Raw genomic sequence first — 15,054 nt, forward strand, 5'->3', positions numbered from 1 at the left:
ACTATGTTGGCCAGGCTGGTCTCAAACTCCTGAACTTGTGATCTGCCCACCTCAGCCTCCTAAAGTGCTGGGATTACAGATGTGAGCCACCTCGCCCAGCCCCTTGTATTATATTTTTAAAAAGTATGGGCCGGGCGTGGTGGCTCATGCCTGTTATCCCAGCACTCCTATTCTCCCAGCAGTTTGGGAGGCCGAGGTGGGTGGATCACAAGGTCAGGAGATCGAGACCATCCTGGCCAACATGGTGAAATCCCTTCTCTACTAAAAATACAAAAACTTAGCTGGGCGTGATGGCAGGTGCCTGTAGTTTCAGCTATTCAGGAGGCCATATAAGAAAACTCACATCCAATATAATATACAATAATGAGAAACTGAAAATCAATGTGCAAAAATCACAAGCATTCCTGTACACAAATAATAGAGAGCCAAATCATGAGTAAACTCCCATTCATGATTGCTACAAAGGGAATAAAATACCTAGGAATACAACTAACAAGGGATGTGAAGGACCTCTTCAAGGAGAACTACAAACCACTGCTCACGGAAATAAGAGAGGACACAAACAAATGGACAAACATTCCATGCTCATGGATAGGAAGAATCAATATTGTGAAAATGGCCATGCTGCCCAAAGTAATTTATAGATTCAGTGCTATCCCCATCAAGCTACCATGGACTTTCTTCACAGAAATAGAAACAACTACTTTAAATTTCATATGAAACCAAAAAAGAGCCCGTGTAGCCAAGACAATCCTAAGCAAAAAGAACAAAGTTGAAGGCATCACGCTAACTGACTTCAAACTATGCTACTACAAGGCTACAGTAACCAAAACAGCATGATACCGATACCAAAACAGAGCAGTGTGTTCATTGTAAAAAAAAAAAATTTTTTTTTTTGGAAAATAGTTGCATTTAAAATAACAAAAGTCTCTGTTTCCCACTCTTTTTTGTTTGTTTCTGTCAATAGTGAGCATGTTGAAACACACTATGTTAAATAATACAATTGAGGATACAATCTAGGGTTTTGTATCATTTTTTCATACATAACACCGCATATAAACATATACTATATAACCAACTGCAGATCAGTATTTTCCTATGTCAGTAAATAATCTTTAGTAATACACTTTTACCGTGCCTCTTTTTTTATGTTAACATTATTTCTAGTTTCATGCATAAATTAGTAGATCTATTAGATAATTTACAATTTTTTTCTTAATTTTCAAGGACTTAAAGGTAAATAATTATTAGTATTGATACCTTATCTTCTCATATTGTTCATGATAATAGCCAGAGCTATATCCTTTCAAACTAGTTAGCTTTCTCTTTTATTTATTTTATTTTACTTTATTTTCTTGAGACAGGGTCTTGCTCTGTTGCCCGCGCTGGAGTGCCATGGTGCAATCACAGCTCACTGCAGCCTTGATCTCCCAGTCTCAAGCCACCCTCCCATTTCAGCCTATTGTGTAGCTGAGACTACAGGAGCATGCCACCATGCCTGGCTAATGTCTTTGTATTTTTTGTAGAAATGGAATCTTACTATGTTGCCCAGGCTGGTCTTGAACTCCTGAGCTCAAGCAGTCCTCTTATCTTGGCCTTCCAAAGTGCTGTGATTACAGGCATGAGCCACTGCGCCTGGCCAGCTTTCTTTTTCATTGTCTTGCAGTAGGGCTAGAGCTTAGACTTTCCCTTTTCTTAGACTTTTTTTTTAATGCTTTAAGCAATACTTTTAACATCCCCTCAGTTTTTATGAAAAATGCATAGGTTATATTTCAGATATACGTATTTACATATCTGGTGTAAGGTTGTTTTTTTTTTTTTTAATTATACTTCAAGTTCTGGGATACACGTGCAGAATGTACAGGTTTATTACATGGGTGTGCATGTGCCATGGTGGTTTGCTGCACCCATCAACTTGTCATCTACAATAGGTATTTCTCCTAATGCTATCTTTCCCCTTGCCCCCAGCCTCCCGACAGGCCCTTGTGTGTGATGTTCCCCTCCCTGTGTCCATGTGTTCTCATTGTTCAGTTTCCACTTACAAGAAAGAACATGTGGTGTTTGGTTTTCTGTTCTTTTGTTTGCTGAGAATGATGGTTTTCAGCTTCATCCATGTCCCTGCAAAGGACATGAACTCATCCTTTTTATGGCTGTATAGTATTCCATGGTATATATATCCCACATTTTCTTTATCCAGTCTATCATTGATGGGCGTTTGGGTTGGTTCCAAGTCTTTGCTATTGTGATGTAAGTTTTTGTGTATATTTTAAATCTATTTTTCTTGCAGGCAAGCCATTATTTCCTTTCTTTAACTTTTTTTCATTAATTGAATATTTATAAGAGGACACTGTGCTGGAGATGTGAGAATAAATTTGCAAGGAAATTTTAAAATGTAAGTAGAGAGTAATAGATGCTCATATCTGATAGTGTGCACAGGTAAGTTTTAAAGTTTCGTTGATGAGTGTAAAATAAATCTAGAGTTTGGTTGTTTCCTCCTCTTGCCAGGGTCCTGTATTAATAGGAAGTTCACATGGTGGTGTCAACATTGAAGATGTTGCTGCTGAGACTCCTGAAGCAATAATTAAAGAACCTATTGATATTGTAGAAGGCATCAAAAAGGAACAAGCTCTCCGGGTATGTTGTATTCCTGAAAAATTTCCAGCTTATGATTAGAGAATTACGACACATAAAAATAATGGTACAACTGAAGTAATTGTCAAAACTTTAAAAAAAATTTTGAGTGTTAGGCAAGTTATATCTTGTTTGAAATAGCACATTTTGGAATTATTTACAATTTTTTTTATAGCGCCATAGATATTTCAATATGGATTCTTTTAAAAGAGTCACTATACCATTACTATACCTAGTAGATTAACAATAATCACTTACCCAGTCATTCAAATTTCTCTAGTTGTTTCAAATCATTTTTTCATCTGCAATTTGCTTGACTCAGGATTCAAATAAGTTCTTTCATTGTTATTTTATTTTTATTTATTTATTTGTTTGTTTATTTATTTATTTATTTTGAGATGGAGTCTTGCTCTGTCACCCAGGCTGGAGTGCAGTGGTGCGATATTGGCTCACTGCAATCTCTGCCTCCTGGGTTCAAGCAATTTTCTTGCCTCAGCCTCCCAAGTAGCTGGGATTACAGGCGCAGTGTCACCATGCCTGGTTAATTTTTTTTTTTTTTTTTTTCAGTAGAGATGGGGTTTCACTATGTTGGCCAGGCTGGTCTTGAACTCTTGATGTCAGGTGATCTCCTGTGTTGGCCTCCAAAAGTGCTAGGATTACAGGCGTGAGCTCTGCGCCCAGACCCTTCATTGTTACTGATAAGTCTCACAGGTCTTTTATAACTTAACAGGTTTCTCTTTTTGCTCTCTTTGTCTTTTTTTCTTTCAGTTTAGTTGTTGAAGAAACTGAGGTGATTATCATTCATTGTTTTTCATAGTCTGGATATTATATCTTCATGGTTTAAATGGTTAAACATTTAAAATATTCCTTTCACCCCTTTATTTCCTATAAATTGTGTAGAATGGAAGGGACACTGTCTTACATATCTACATGATAGAGCAGTGGTTTCTGAGTAATTTTAAGTATTCAGTGAATTCTGTGGTCCTTTTAATTTGTATATGTTCGACAATAAAATTTTGCCTTCAGTTTTGCTAGTTTTTTCTATTGTCCTTGTGTGCTGCTTTCCCTCTGTTCATCCCCCCACTGAAAAAAAAGCCACCTTTGAGTTAATATTATGACCTGTGAGAATTGCTTGGTAATATTTGTAATGCTGCTATTGAATTAAATTGTTTGCTTTGGATTTAAAAGTAAGTGACTCATCTTTTCGTTTGTTTGCTTGTTTTTGAGATGGAGAATCTCGTTCTGTCACCCAGGCTAGAGTGTGCAGTGGAGTGATCTCAGCTCACTGCAACCTCTGCCTCCCAGGTTCAAGCAGTCCTCACACCTCATTCTCCTGAGTAGCTAGGATTACAGGCCATGCACCACCATGCCCGGCTAATTTTTCTTTCTTTCTTTTTTTTTTGTATTTTTAATAGAGTTGGGGTTTCACCATGTTGGCCAGGCTGTTCCAGAACTCCTGACCTCAAGTGATCTGTCTGCCTCGGCCTTCCAAAGTGCTGGGATTACAGGCGTGAGCCACCTCATCTGGCCTAATGACTCATCTTAAAAGAAAAATTTGAATATTGAACTTTGAAATTAAACATTTCTTAATGAGAAAACTATGTCAGAACAAGTTTATGGTATTGAAGCACAGCAAGTGTAAGAATTTTGACTGGCACAGAGGTTTAAAGGAGATAGAGAAATGTTTCTGATGGATAGTAAAGCAAATAATTTTGGCAGATAAATGATATAATTGTTTAAAAGGCATGGGTTTGATTTATTAGGTAGTTATGTGAAGATGATGACTGGAGAGTGAAATTTAGAAAAGGAGGAAAATACCTGATTTACAAGAATACGTGAAGGAATAATCTTAAGATTATAGCATTTTGCATGATGGTGATGAGTGGAAGAGGTACATAGCATTAGCAAATTGATGTCATAATGGATTGATTAGAATTATGTTGTAGTTTTCAAATGTGCAAACCTAAACATTTAGTTTTAGTTTTTGGTTTTTTAGGTGAGTTGTGACATAGTGAAAAGCTTTCACTTTCATAATAAAATGGTACTTTCATATTATTCTTTATTTAAAATAGATCATAACAAAAGTTTACATTCCTTAGTGCTTTTTTTTTGTTTGTTTTTTGAGACAGAGTCTCGCCCTGTCTCCCAGGCAGGAGTCCAGTGATATGACCTCAGCTCACTGCAACCTCCACCTGGGTTCAAGCAATTTTTGTCTCAGTCTCTTGAGTAGCTGGGATTACAGGCATGTGCCACCACCTGGCTAATTTTTGTATTTTCAGTAGAGACAGTGTTTTACCATGTTGTCCAGGCTGGTTTCAAACTTGTGGCCTCAAGTGATCTACCCTCTTTGGCCTCCCAAAGTGCTGATATTATAGACATGAGCCACTGTGCCCAGCCATAGCTTGATCATTCACTTTATTTATTGGCATTTGACTCTTTGCAAAAATCTTTTTCAAAGAATTTAAGATTTTTTGTTATTGAAAATCAAAAGAATGTGTGGCAACCTTAAACAGTAATTGAAAAAGAGGAAAGAATTCTCCATAGTGTTCCTGAGCAGTGGCAGCACTGTTAGAATAAACATATAGACATGTATCCTCTGTACCAGTGGTTCAGAATTGCTTATGGAACTTTAAACATGATAGATGCTTGATCCAGTATAGAACTGGTGAACCAGCACTTCTGAGTTGGGGCCTTGATAATGTATTGTTTAAAAAGCTCTATGAGTATCTCTAATTGGGAATCTGCTCAAGACTGTAAACTCCTTTATTATAACGTTAAATACCTTTATCTTTTTATCCTAGCACAGTGCCTGGAATATTTTAGGTGGTCAGTAGATTTTTGAATGAATGACATAACACTCATTTGACTGTATGATATGTATTCTTATTGCTTGGTAGACACTCTTCATAAATTACATAAAAGGTAAAATAGGGTCTTCTGATATTTTGGCCATTGTTTGGACCATTGGGGTTGACAGTCCACATTTTACATTTTTAGTAGAGATGGGGTTTCACTGTGGTGGCCAGACTGGTCCCTAACTCCTGGCTTCAAGTGGTCCGCCCACCTCAGCCTCCCAAAGTGCAGGGATTACAGGTGTGAGCCACCGTCCCTGGCCAATATTTTAGATATAGTTTTAACAAAATATAAGCCTCTTCCTTCAGCGTAGGTTGGCCATAAAGCTTAGGCAATATGGAGACTATGAAATAAACACTGGAACTGTAATCCAGGCCGATGGCAAGTTACTTGATCTCTCTGAGTCTCATCTATAAAATGGGCATAATATCTACCTTTTGAAGATTTTGAATAAAAAGTTTTGTTTAACCATTTAGTAATGGTAGCTGCTATTTCAGTGATTGTTGTTTTACTATAAATGACTCATGTTTATCATTTAATAAACTGCAAGATTTTTTTATTTACAATAATGTTGATTGGACATATGCAAATTACCTGTAATAAAAAGACATATTGATTTCAGCTTGCACAGAAAATGGGATTTCCACCTAATATTGTGGATTCAGCAGCAGAAAACATGGTCAAGCTTTACAACCTTTTTCTGAAATACGATGCAACCATGATAGAAATAAATCCAATGGTGGAAGATTCAGATGGAGCTGGTAAAGTATCTTCTTTTGTCAAACATGATTATGCATTTATTCCTCTGTCATATGCTTCCCATGGAAGTTAAACTCATAGAAGTTAAACTTCTACCTATGTAGAAGCTTATTTTATAACAAATAGAATGATTATGAACAAATATTAAACCCATTTAAACAAACTGTTAAACCCATTAAAACAACACAAAACAAAATAAAATAAATAAATAAATAAATAAACACCTTATAGAGACAGAGGGGTCAGAACTGCACTGCGCAAAACAGTGACTATCAGCCACATGTAGTTATTTAAATTAAAATTAATTAAAGATACATAAGATTTAAAAATTGATTTACTTAGTTGCACTAGTCATGGTTCAAACATTCAGTAGCTAAATGTGGTTACCATATAAAGAGAGCACATACACAGAACATTCCCATCATTGCAGAAGGTTTTATTGGGTAGTACTAGGTTAGTGCATCCAGTGTGGTGGTGATTGAGCTGTAATTTTATGGAATTAGCTATCTGGGTATATATAGATTGCCTGCTATATACATTTTGCATCTTTCTGTATTCACTTAATAACGTATCCTGGGGCCGGGCGCGGTGGCTCACGCCTGTAATCCCGGTACTTTGGGAGGCCGAGGTGGGTGGATCACGAAGTCAAGAGATCGAGACCATCCTGGTCAACATGGTGAAACCCCGTCTCTACTAAAAATACAAAAAATCAGCTGGGCATGGTGGCGCATGCCTGTAATCCCAGCTACTCAGGAGGCTGAGGCAGGAGAATTGCCTGAACCCAGGAGGCGGAGGTTGCAGTGAGCCGAGATCGCGCCATTGCACTCCAGCCTGGGCAACAAGAGCGAAACTCCGTCTCAAAAAAATAAAAAATAAAAAAAAATAACGTATCCTGGGGAACTCTTTATGTCTGTGGGGTCTTTATATATTAAGGATGTCAATCTTTTGTCTGACATTTGGCTTGAATCTTTTTCTGAGATTTTCCTTTGTTGTTTAGTGTTATTTGATTTTTGGGGAAATATTTTTGTTTTTGTATGTACTCAAATCTCATTTTGACTTCCCTTACTTTTTTTTTTTTTTTTTTTGGAGACTGAGTCTCGCTTTGCTTTGTTGCCTAGACTGGAGTGCAATGACGTGATCTTGGTTCACTGCAATCTGTACCTCTCAGGTTCAAGTAATTCTTATGCCTCAGCTTCCCAAGTAGCTGCGAGTACAGAAATGAACCACCATGCCCAGATAAAATTTTTTTTTTTTTCTTTTTTTTTTTTTTAGATGGAGTCTCACTCCGTTGCCAGGCTGGAATGCAGTGGTGCGATCTTGCCTCACTGCAACCTCCACCTCCCAGGTTCATGCGATTCTCCTTCCTCAGCCTCCTGAGTAGCTCGGACTACAGGCACGCGTCACCATGCTCAGCTAATTTTTGTATTTTTAGTAGAGATGGGGTTTCACATTTGGCCAGGATGGTCTCGATCTTTGACCTTGTGATCTGCCCACCTTGGCCTCCCAAAGTGCTGGGATTATAGGTGTGAGCCACTGTGCCTGGTCAATTTTTTTTGTATTTTTAGTAGAGATGGGGTTTCACCATGTTGGCCAGGCTGATTTTGAACTCCTGACCTCAGTTGATGTGCCTGCCTCAGCCTCCCAAAGTGCTGGGATTACAGGTGTGAGCCACTGCGCCCAGCCGACTTCCATTACTTTTATGCGGAGAGATTTTTTTTTCTCCATCTTAAGATCAGTAAATATTCATCCTCAATGTGTTCAATTTTTTGGGGGGGGTTTAGTCAGAGATGTTCTATTTTTTAATTGTTTCATTTTTTTACTTTTAAGTCTTTAATCAATTAAGATTTTACTTTAGCTTTACTTTTCATTTTTTAGAGTATCTTATTCTAGTTTTAGTGAAGCTAAAGTTAAGGTTCTGCAGTGAGAACTTTATTTTCTTTTTTAAAGCCTTCTAGTAAAGCTAAAGTTCTGTAGTCAGATTAAACTGTGGCATTAAGGTACTCTTAAAAAACTCTTAATAGTGAACTGCATAAAGACACACTTGGAATTTAAAGTCCGAATGTGATGAAGTCCAAAGGACTTTGAGAACAGAAGTCCCAAGTCAAATTCTCTTCTTTGAGTTAGAAGTTTAAAGAAATTAGTATTCTCTCTAATTTATTGTTTGACTGAATATTAGCTAGAGGAATTACAAATTCTGGGTGGAATGGGATTCTTTCAGCCATGGCAATTTGGACTATTTTGCATGGGAATGGGTTGAGTTTCTTCATGGTCTCAGAAGTTATTATTGTTAGAATTTTAAGTCTCTTATGTGCCTATAAGTTTATCAGAGGTTTGACTCCTCAATTACCAATGTTTGGGGGAGAAAAACACCCCAAAACCCTAGCCATTCATCGGGAACAATTATTTGAAGCATTATTATGCTCCCAGAACCTTGGCCTTAGTTTTATCAAAGGTTGTGGGAGAAACTCAGTGATATCTGAGTGAAAGAGAGTAAACAGATCCTGGTCTCACCAGAATACTAGTTATCCTGATTATTTCCCTGTGGACTTAAACTCAGGAGAAATCTCCAAGCAAAAATTAATTTTGATAGTATGCGTTTGTGATTTCCAGAGGGGAGAACTACCAGTGTGTGATCTCCCCTGTTGAGCACCATGATTTTGGTACCTCAGTGTGAACTGAGTATGGGTTCTGCTGATATTCTACCCACACTTGCTTGTGAGTGTGTTTTGTCAGTGGCTGCTTCTACTGCCTGTTACAGAGCTTCTGCCTAAGAAATCTCTTTCCTAGGGATTTCACGTTATTTTTCCATTGGAGAATTGCCCTCAGCTGCTTCCTCAGCAGGCCTTGATCTCTAGAGTGTACTCCAGAGGGCTCGCAAGGACTGCTGCCTTCACTAGGTGTTCCTCATGTCCCCGCCATTTTTTTTTAATTTAATGGGCATGTATATAATCCATTACCCAACATTTAGAAAAACACTTTTTAAAATCCAAATACAGATTTTAAAAACTGAAATATTAGGCCGGGCGTGGTGGCTCAAGCCTGTAATCCCAGCACTTTGGGAGGCCGAGGCGGGTGGATCACGAGGTCAAGAGATCGAGACCATCCTGGTCAACATGGTGAAACCCCGTCTCTACTAAAAATACAAAAACATTAGCTGGGCATGGTGGCGCGTGCCTGTAATCCCAGCTACTCAGGAGGCTGAGGCAGGAGAATTGCCTGAACCCAGGGGGCGGAGGTTGCGGTGAGCCGAGATCGTGCCATTGCACTCCAGCCTGGGTAACAAGAGTGAAACTCCGTCTCAAAAAAAACAAAAAAAAAACAAATATTGAGTCACAAATCAAAAAGTATCAACAAACATCCAAGAATTCATAACATAGATAATGGTCTTTAAACACAAAGCAATAACATTGGAAATTGATATAAAATATAGTATTTTTTAATTTTTTGAAACACAGTCTTGCTCTGTTGCCCAGGCTGGAGTACAATGACACAATCACAGATCACTGCAGCCTTAACCTTCTGGGCTCAAGCGAACCTCCCTCTTTAGCCTCTTGAGTAGCTGGGACTACAGGTCCATGCCTGGCTAATTTTTGAAAAAAATTTTTTGTAGAGACAGGCTCCCACTATGTTTCCTGGGCTTGTCTCCAACTCCTGGGCTGAAGCAGTCCTCCCACCTCAGCCTCCCAATATGCTGGCATTACAGGCGTGAGCCATCACACCCAGCCTATTTTCTTTTAATTTAAAGAAAATACTTTCAAATAATTTATGAATTAATGAAGAATTAATAATGGAAATGAGAAAATATTTCAAACTGGACAACTACAAGGAATGTAGTGTTCATTGTGAGGAATACTCAAAAGTGGTCAGTTTATCAATATTTAGGTTAGTGCAAAAGTAATTGCAGTTTTTGCCATTTTAAAAAAGTCAATTACTTTTGCACCAGCCTATATAACTTAAATGTAGTTATCTAAGGATGAACTAAAAGCTCTCCAAGAACCATCCAAGAGTGGATCCTCGTGCAATTTATATAGAAAGTAAAAAGGATAAGAATTGTCGATTTTTTTTCTATTCAGCAGCATTAATTTAATTTAGTGGGTGATGTTTTGCTGAACTAAATCATTCCTCACTATGAATATGGTACCGTGTGGCCTTTTTTCCCCCTTAATCTTTAATTTTGATAGAGAAATAAATAGTATAAGGAACACCCAAATTCCCTTTACTCAACATTGCCATTTGTTTACATTTTACCCTATTTTATTCTCTGTCTGCTCTTTCTGTCTGCATGCACATGCATGTGTGTGTATAAATATATATATATTTGGAACAATTGAGAGTAAGATGGAGATACTGTTCTCCTAGTGTCTAAAAACAAGAACATTCTCTTATATAACCTGATTACATTTATTAAAACCAAGAAATTTAATACTGAGAAAATATTATCTAATCCATAATTCATATTCAGAAGTAGCCAGGTGTCCTAGTAATATCTTTTATCACACATTCAATTTAGTTGCCACGTCCATTTGACCTGGAACAGATCTTTGTTTTGGCTGGATTTATAGTTTTATAACCTTATATGCCAAACCCTGACACCTCAAAATATCTCCCAGAGACAGATGTCAAATCTAGGCAATAATGTATGCTGACAATTCTGAAGACATTTCTATTTTCATTTTACCAACAATTTTAAAGCTAGCTTGTTTAGTAAAGGTTTACTTAAGTCATATGAACTTAAAAATTGCTTGGACTTATTAATTTATGGGCACTCTTACTTATAAACCAATTTGGTAGATACAACATATAACAATAAGTGTACATACAAATAAACACATTTAGACATGTATACACACACACACAAATGAAAATCCAACAGTGTTTACCTTGGAACTCTAGCCATGAGATAGCAGTACAAACTCAGTGGTTTTACATGGTTATACTTTGTTTACCCAATAGGTAATCCACTGAAAGCTGTGAACCAAAACTTTAGTAGTAAAGCAGTTTTTATGGCAATTTGATTTTTTTTAAAGGCCAAACCTCCCCAGAACGCTGTGGCCAAACATCATCAAAGGAGAATATCACATACTAACCAGGCCCAACCCTGCATAGGATAGCAGCACCAAAGCCTGGATATATGCAACTCCAGCCCACTTTTTCATTCAACAGCAAATTCCAGATTCCAAACAATGCTGGGACCAAACAGTGTTGCGAAAGTGTATCATTTTACCAAATTCTAATTTCTTATTACTGTATAAAACACACACAATCACCCAAACACAATCCAACTGCTACAGCAACAAACAAGCTCCAAGAATATCCACACTGAAACACTTGGGGTGCTTCCTCTCTCTGTCAGTTGGGCTTGGTCAACTGCAAACAAAAATTTATTAGGAATTTCCCAAATTTAGAGGAGCTGATCCCACTGCCTGGTACCCACAAAAGATATTCACTTGCCTGGACACAACCCACAATTACAAAAAAGCCCCCAAGAATGTTCATACTGAAAGGGTGCTTCCCTCTCTCAGTCATTTGGTCTTGTTCAACCTACAAATGAAAATTCTTTTAAAACTTTCCCAAATTGAGAGGAGCAAATCCTGCTATCTGGACCCACAAAGGACACTCACTTATATGGATGCTGATGTTAGGTTTCAAAGACAGTTGTAATGAGGCAATAAGGAAGGTGGTTGGGGCCAGCTGTGATGGGGCCAGAGAGAAACTGATACCTTCAGACAAAATTGGGTGGGCAGCTGCTTGGGAGGGCTTCTGAGACTCCTGGCCCGTTTCAGCTGAGTCACAAGCAACATGTTCCTGGTCAACGAACCAAAATCCGTTACAGAAACACCAGGGGTTTGCTCGCCACACAGAAAGCCAATTACTAAGACGACAAGCATTGCCAAGGAAGAGGGCTTTAATCAGGTGTTGCAACTGAGGAGATGGGAGGTCAGTCTCAAATCCATCTCCCTGACTGGCTAAAACTAGGGGTTTATACAGCAGGGAAAAAATGTAATAATACGTAAAAAAAAAAAAAAAAATAGGAACTTGGGAGGGTCAAGGAAGCAATCATGATGAATGAGGGGTCCAGAGTCTCATTGTTTGGCTGTGGTGATCTGGTGAGTTTCAGTTCTTTGATAGATTTTTTTTTTGAGAAGCCTGAAGGCCCCTTCCTGAAGAAGGAACTCAGATAAAACAAATACAAATTTCAAACTTTAAGACCGGAAAGGTCAATTTCACTGTTTATCCAGAAGAACAATCTATGGGACTATTGGGTTGATTTAAATTTTCTCATATATTTTTGTTGTTCTTTCCTACCCATAGATAAAGATTTACCAATATTGGCACTATTGACATTTTAGGGTAGGTTGATGTTTTTGTTATGGGAGGCTGTCCTGTGCTTGATAGGATGTTTTTCAGGATGTTTACCCAGTAGCATTCGATGCCAGTAGCAACCTCATTTGTGACAGCCAAAAATGCCCCCAGACATTTCCTGATGTCCCCAGTGGGACAAAACTGCCCCTTGTTGACATTCACTACTTTAGATTCAAGTTTCCACCTATTATTTCCCTTGAACCTGAAAAACTTTCTGTAGCATTTCTCTTAGCACAGTTCTGCTAGTAATGAATTTTGTTGCCATTAGTCTGAAAATGCCTTTGTCTTTCTTTCGAGGTATATTTTCACTGGATATAGAATCTTGGCTTGATATATTTTTCTTTCATCACTTTTTTCCTGACCCGAGACCTTTTCTTCCAGTTTCTTGATATTGTCCAAGAGGTCACTGAGGTGCAGTTTCTTTTCTTTTTTCTTCTACAGATTGGATAATTTCTCTTTGTCTTCAGGTTCACTGACCCATAACCAGTCTGCTGTTAAGTTCATCCAGTGAATTTTTCATTTCAGATATCACACTTTTTAGCTCTAGATTTTCCATTTTGTTCCCCTTTATAGTTTTATTTTCTGCTGAGATTACCCGTGTGTTCATTTATTATGACCATATTTTCTCTTAAATCCTTAAAAATGTTTTAAAAAGTTAATGATAGTCTCCTCTTTATTCCTAATCTGGGTTACCTTGGGTTTAATTTCAGTTGACTGTTTTTTCTCTTTACTAGTGGTTACATTTTCCTGTTTCATTACAGATCTGGTAATTTTGAATTGTTTTCTATACATTTTGGGAGATACAGTATAAAGAGTGAATTCTGTTATCTTCCTCTGAAAGAATATTGATTTTTGTTATTGTTACTTAACTTACTTGGGCTCCAAACTTTGTCTCCTGTGTTGGGCAGCTGCTGAAATTGATCACTTCTTTCAACCCTTTATCTTTTCAGGAATTGCAAGGAGAATGTTATAGTTAGATTGGAGTGAGGAACGGGTAGCGTACTAAAGATGAAGTCAGAGAGGTGACCTTTGTAAGCGCTATTTTGGTAGAGTGCTAGAGGTAAATGCCTAATTAGAGTAGGTAAGAGAGAATGGCAGGAAAAAATTTGTTACAAGAAGTTTAAACATGGGGATTGGCACTTAATAAATATTTTAGGCTTTACGGACCACATATAGTCTTGGGTGCTGCTGTTTTTCTTCTTGCTCTTCTTTCTTTTCCCTTTTGTCTTCATAATCCTTTAAAAGTGTAAAACCCATTCTTAGCTTATAGGCCATTTGAAAACAGACAAAGACTGGGCTCAGTGGCTCACTTTTTTAATCCCAGCATTTTGGGAAGCCGAGGCAGACAGATTACTTGAGGTCAGGAGTTCGAGACCAGCCTGGCCAACATGGCAAAACCCTTTCTCTACTAAAAATACAAAAATTAGCTGGGCATTGTGGTGCGCACCTGTATTTCCAGTTACTCGGGAGGCTGAAGCATGAGAATTGCTTGAATCTGGGAGGTGGAGGTTGCAATAAGCCAAGAGGACACCTCTACAGTCTAGCCTGGGTGTCAAAACACAAAAATAAAGATAAAAACAGTCACAGGCCAAATCTGGCTGTAGTTTGCTCACCCCTCTATTTCTTTTTTCCCCAGAGATCTTTGTTCTGAGACCCTGCTTTTAACTAGACAAATCTTCAAGAAGTTTTGCTGTGTAGTTAAGAGTAAGGGGGAGATGGGAGTTAAAATAATCTTTTTTCATTTTATTAAGCTGAGGAAATAAAACTGTTTTAGCAAGTTGGCAAGATTTAGTCAATAGAAAGGTAAGGGGGAGGCAGATTTATAATGTAGGAGAGATGGAATTGCTGGAACAATATTTTTGAGTAGATGAGAAGGTATGGGACATGGGGCCAAAGTGATAGGGTTAGATGGAAATAAGGATAACTTTTGACAATTTTAAAATAATTTAAAATATTTTTGAGATTTTCTTTTTCTTTAGTGCATAGCATGGATATAGATCCAATAACTTTGATGGGGCAGTTTTAATTCCCAGAAACTCTTTTTTTAAGGAACTGTTTGAATTCATGGTGAACATAAATTGAAATACTTTAAGTAAATAGCAAAATTAAAATGTGTTTTTTCCCTAAATGAAAGACTATTTGATACTTTATTGTATCTATTGTATCTGCCTTGAAATTAAGGTCATTTTCTTTGTTTCCCCTTCAAAGTATTGTGTATGGATGCAAAGATCAATTTTGACTCTAATTCAGCCTATCGCCAAAAGAAAATCTTTGATCTACAAGACTGGACCCAGGAAGATGAAAGAGACAAAGATGCTGCTAAGGCACATCTCAACTACATTGGCCTGGATGGAAATATAGGCTGCCTAGGTACCATATGTTTTTATGTTATAGTTGAATTCACTAACTTTAATTTGGATTTACTAAGTTTAATTTATGTTCTCTCTG

At 37.6% G+C, this 15,054-nt stretch overlaps 1 protein-coding gene across 3 annotated transcripts in view; it reads left to right on the forward strand.

Moving 5' to 3' along the window:
• The window catches only part of SUCLA2 (succinate-CoA ligase ADP-forming subunit beta), a 51,511-nt gene that overhangs the window by 23,756 nt on the left and 12,701 nt on the right, over positions 1–15,054 (forward strand). For all 3 annotated transcript variants that reach the window (XM_032294672.1, XM_032294670.1, XM_032294671.1), the window contains exons 5-7: positions 2,506–2,634; positions 6,107–6,245; positions 14,815–14,976. In XM_032294672.1, the coding sequence (XP_032150563.1) occupies positions 2,506–2,634; positions 6,107–6,245; positions 14,815–14,976 (430 nt within the window). The remainder of the gene's footprint in view (positions 1–2,505; positions 2,635–6,106; positions 6,246–14,814; positions 14,977–15,054) is intronic.

Source organism: Sapajus apella, unplaced genomic scaffold (genome assembly GCF_009761245.1).
Source record: "Sapajus apella isolate SASKATOON/1434 unplaced genomic scaffold, GSC_monkey_1.0 scaffold32, whole genome shotgun sequence".
Taxonomy (NCBI): domain Eukaryota; kingdom Metazoa; phylum Chordata; class Mammalia; order Primates; family Cebidae; genus Sapajus; species Sapajus apella.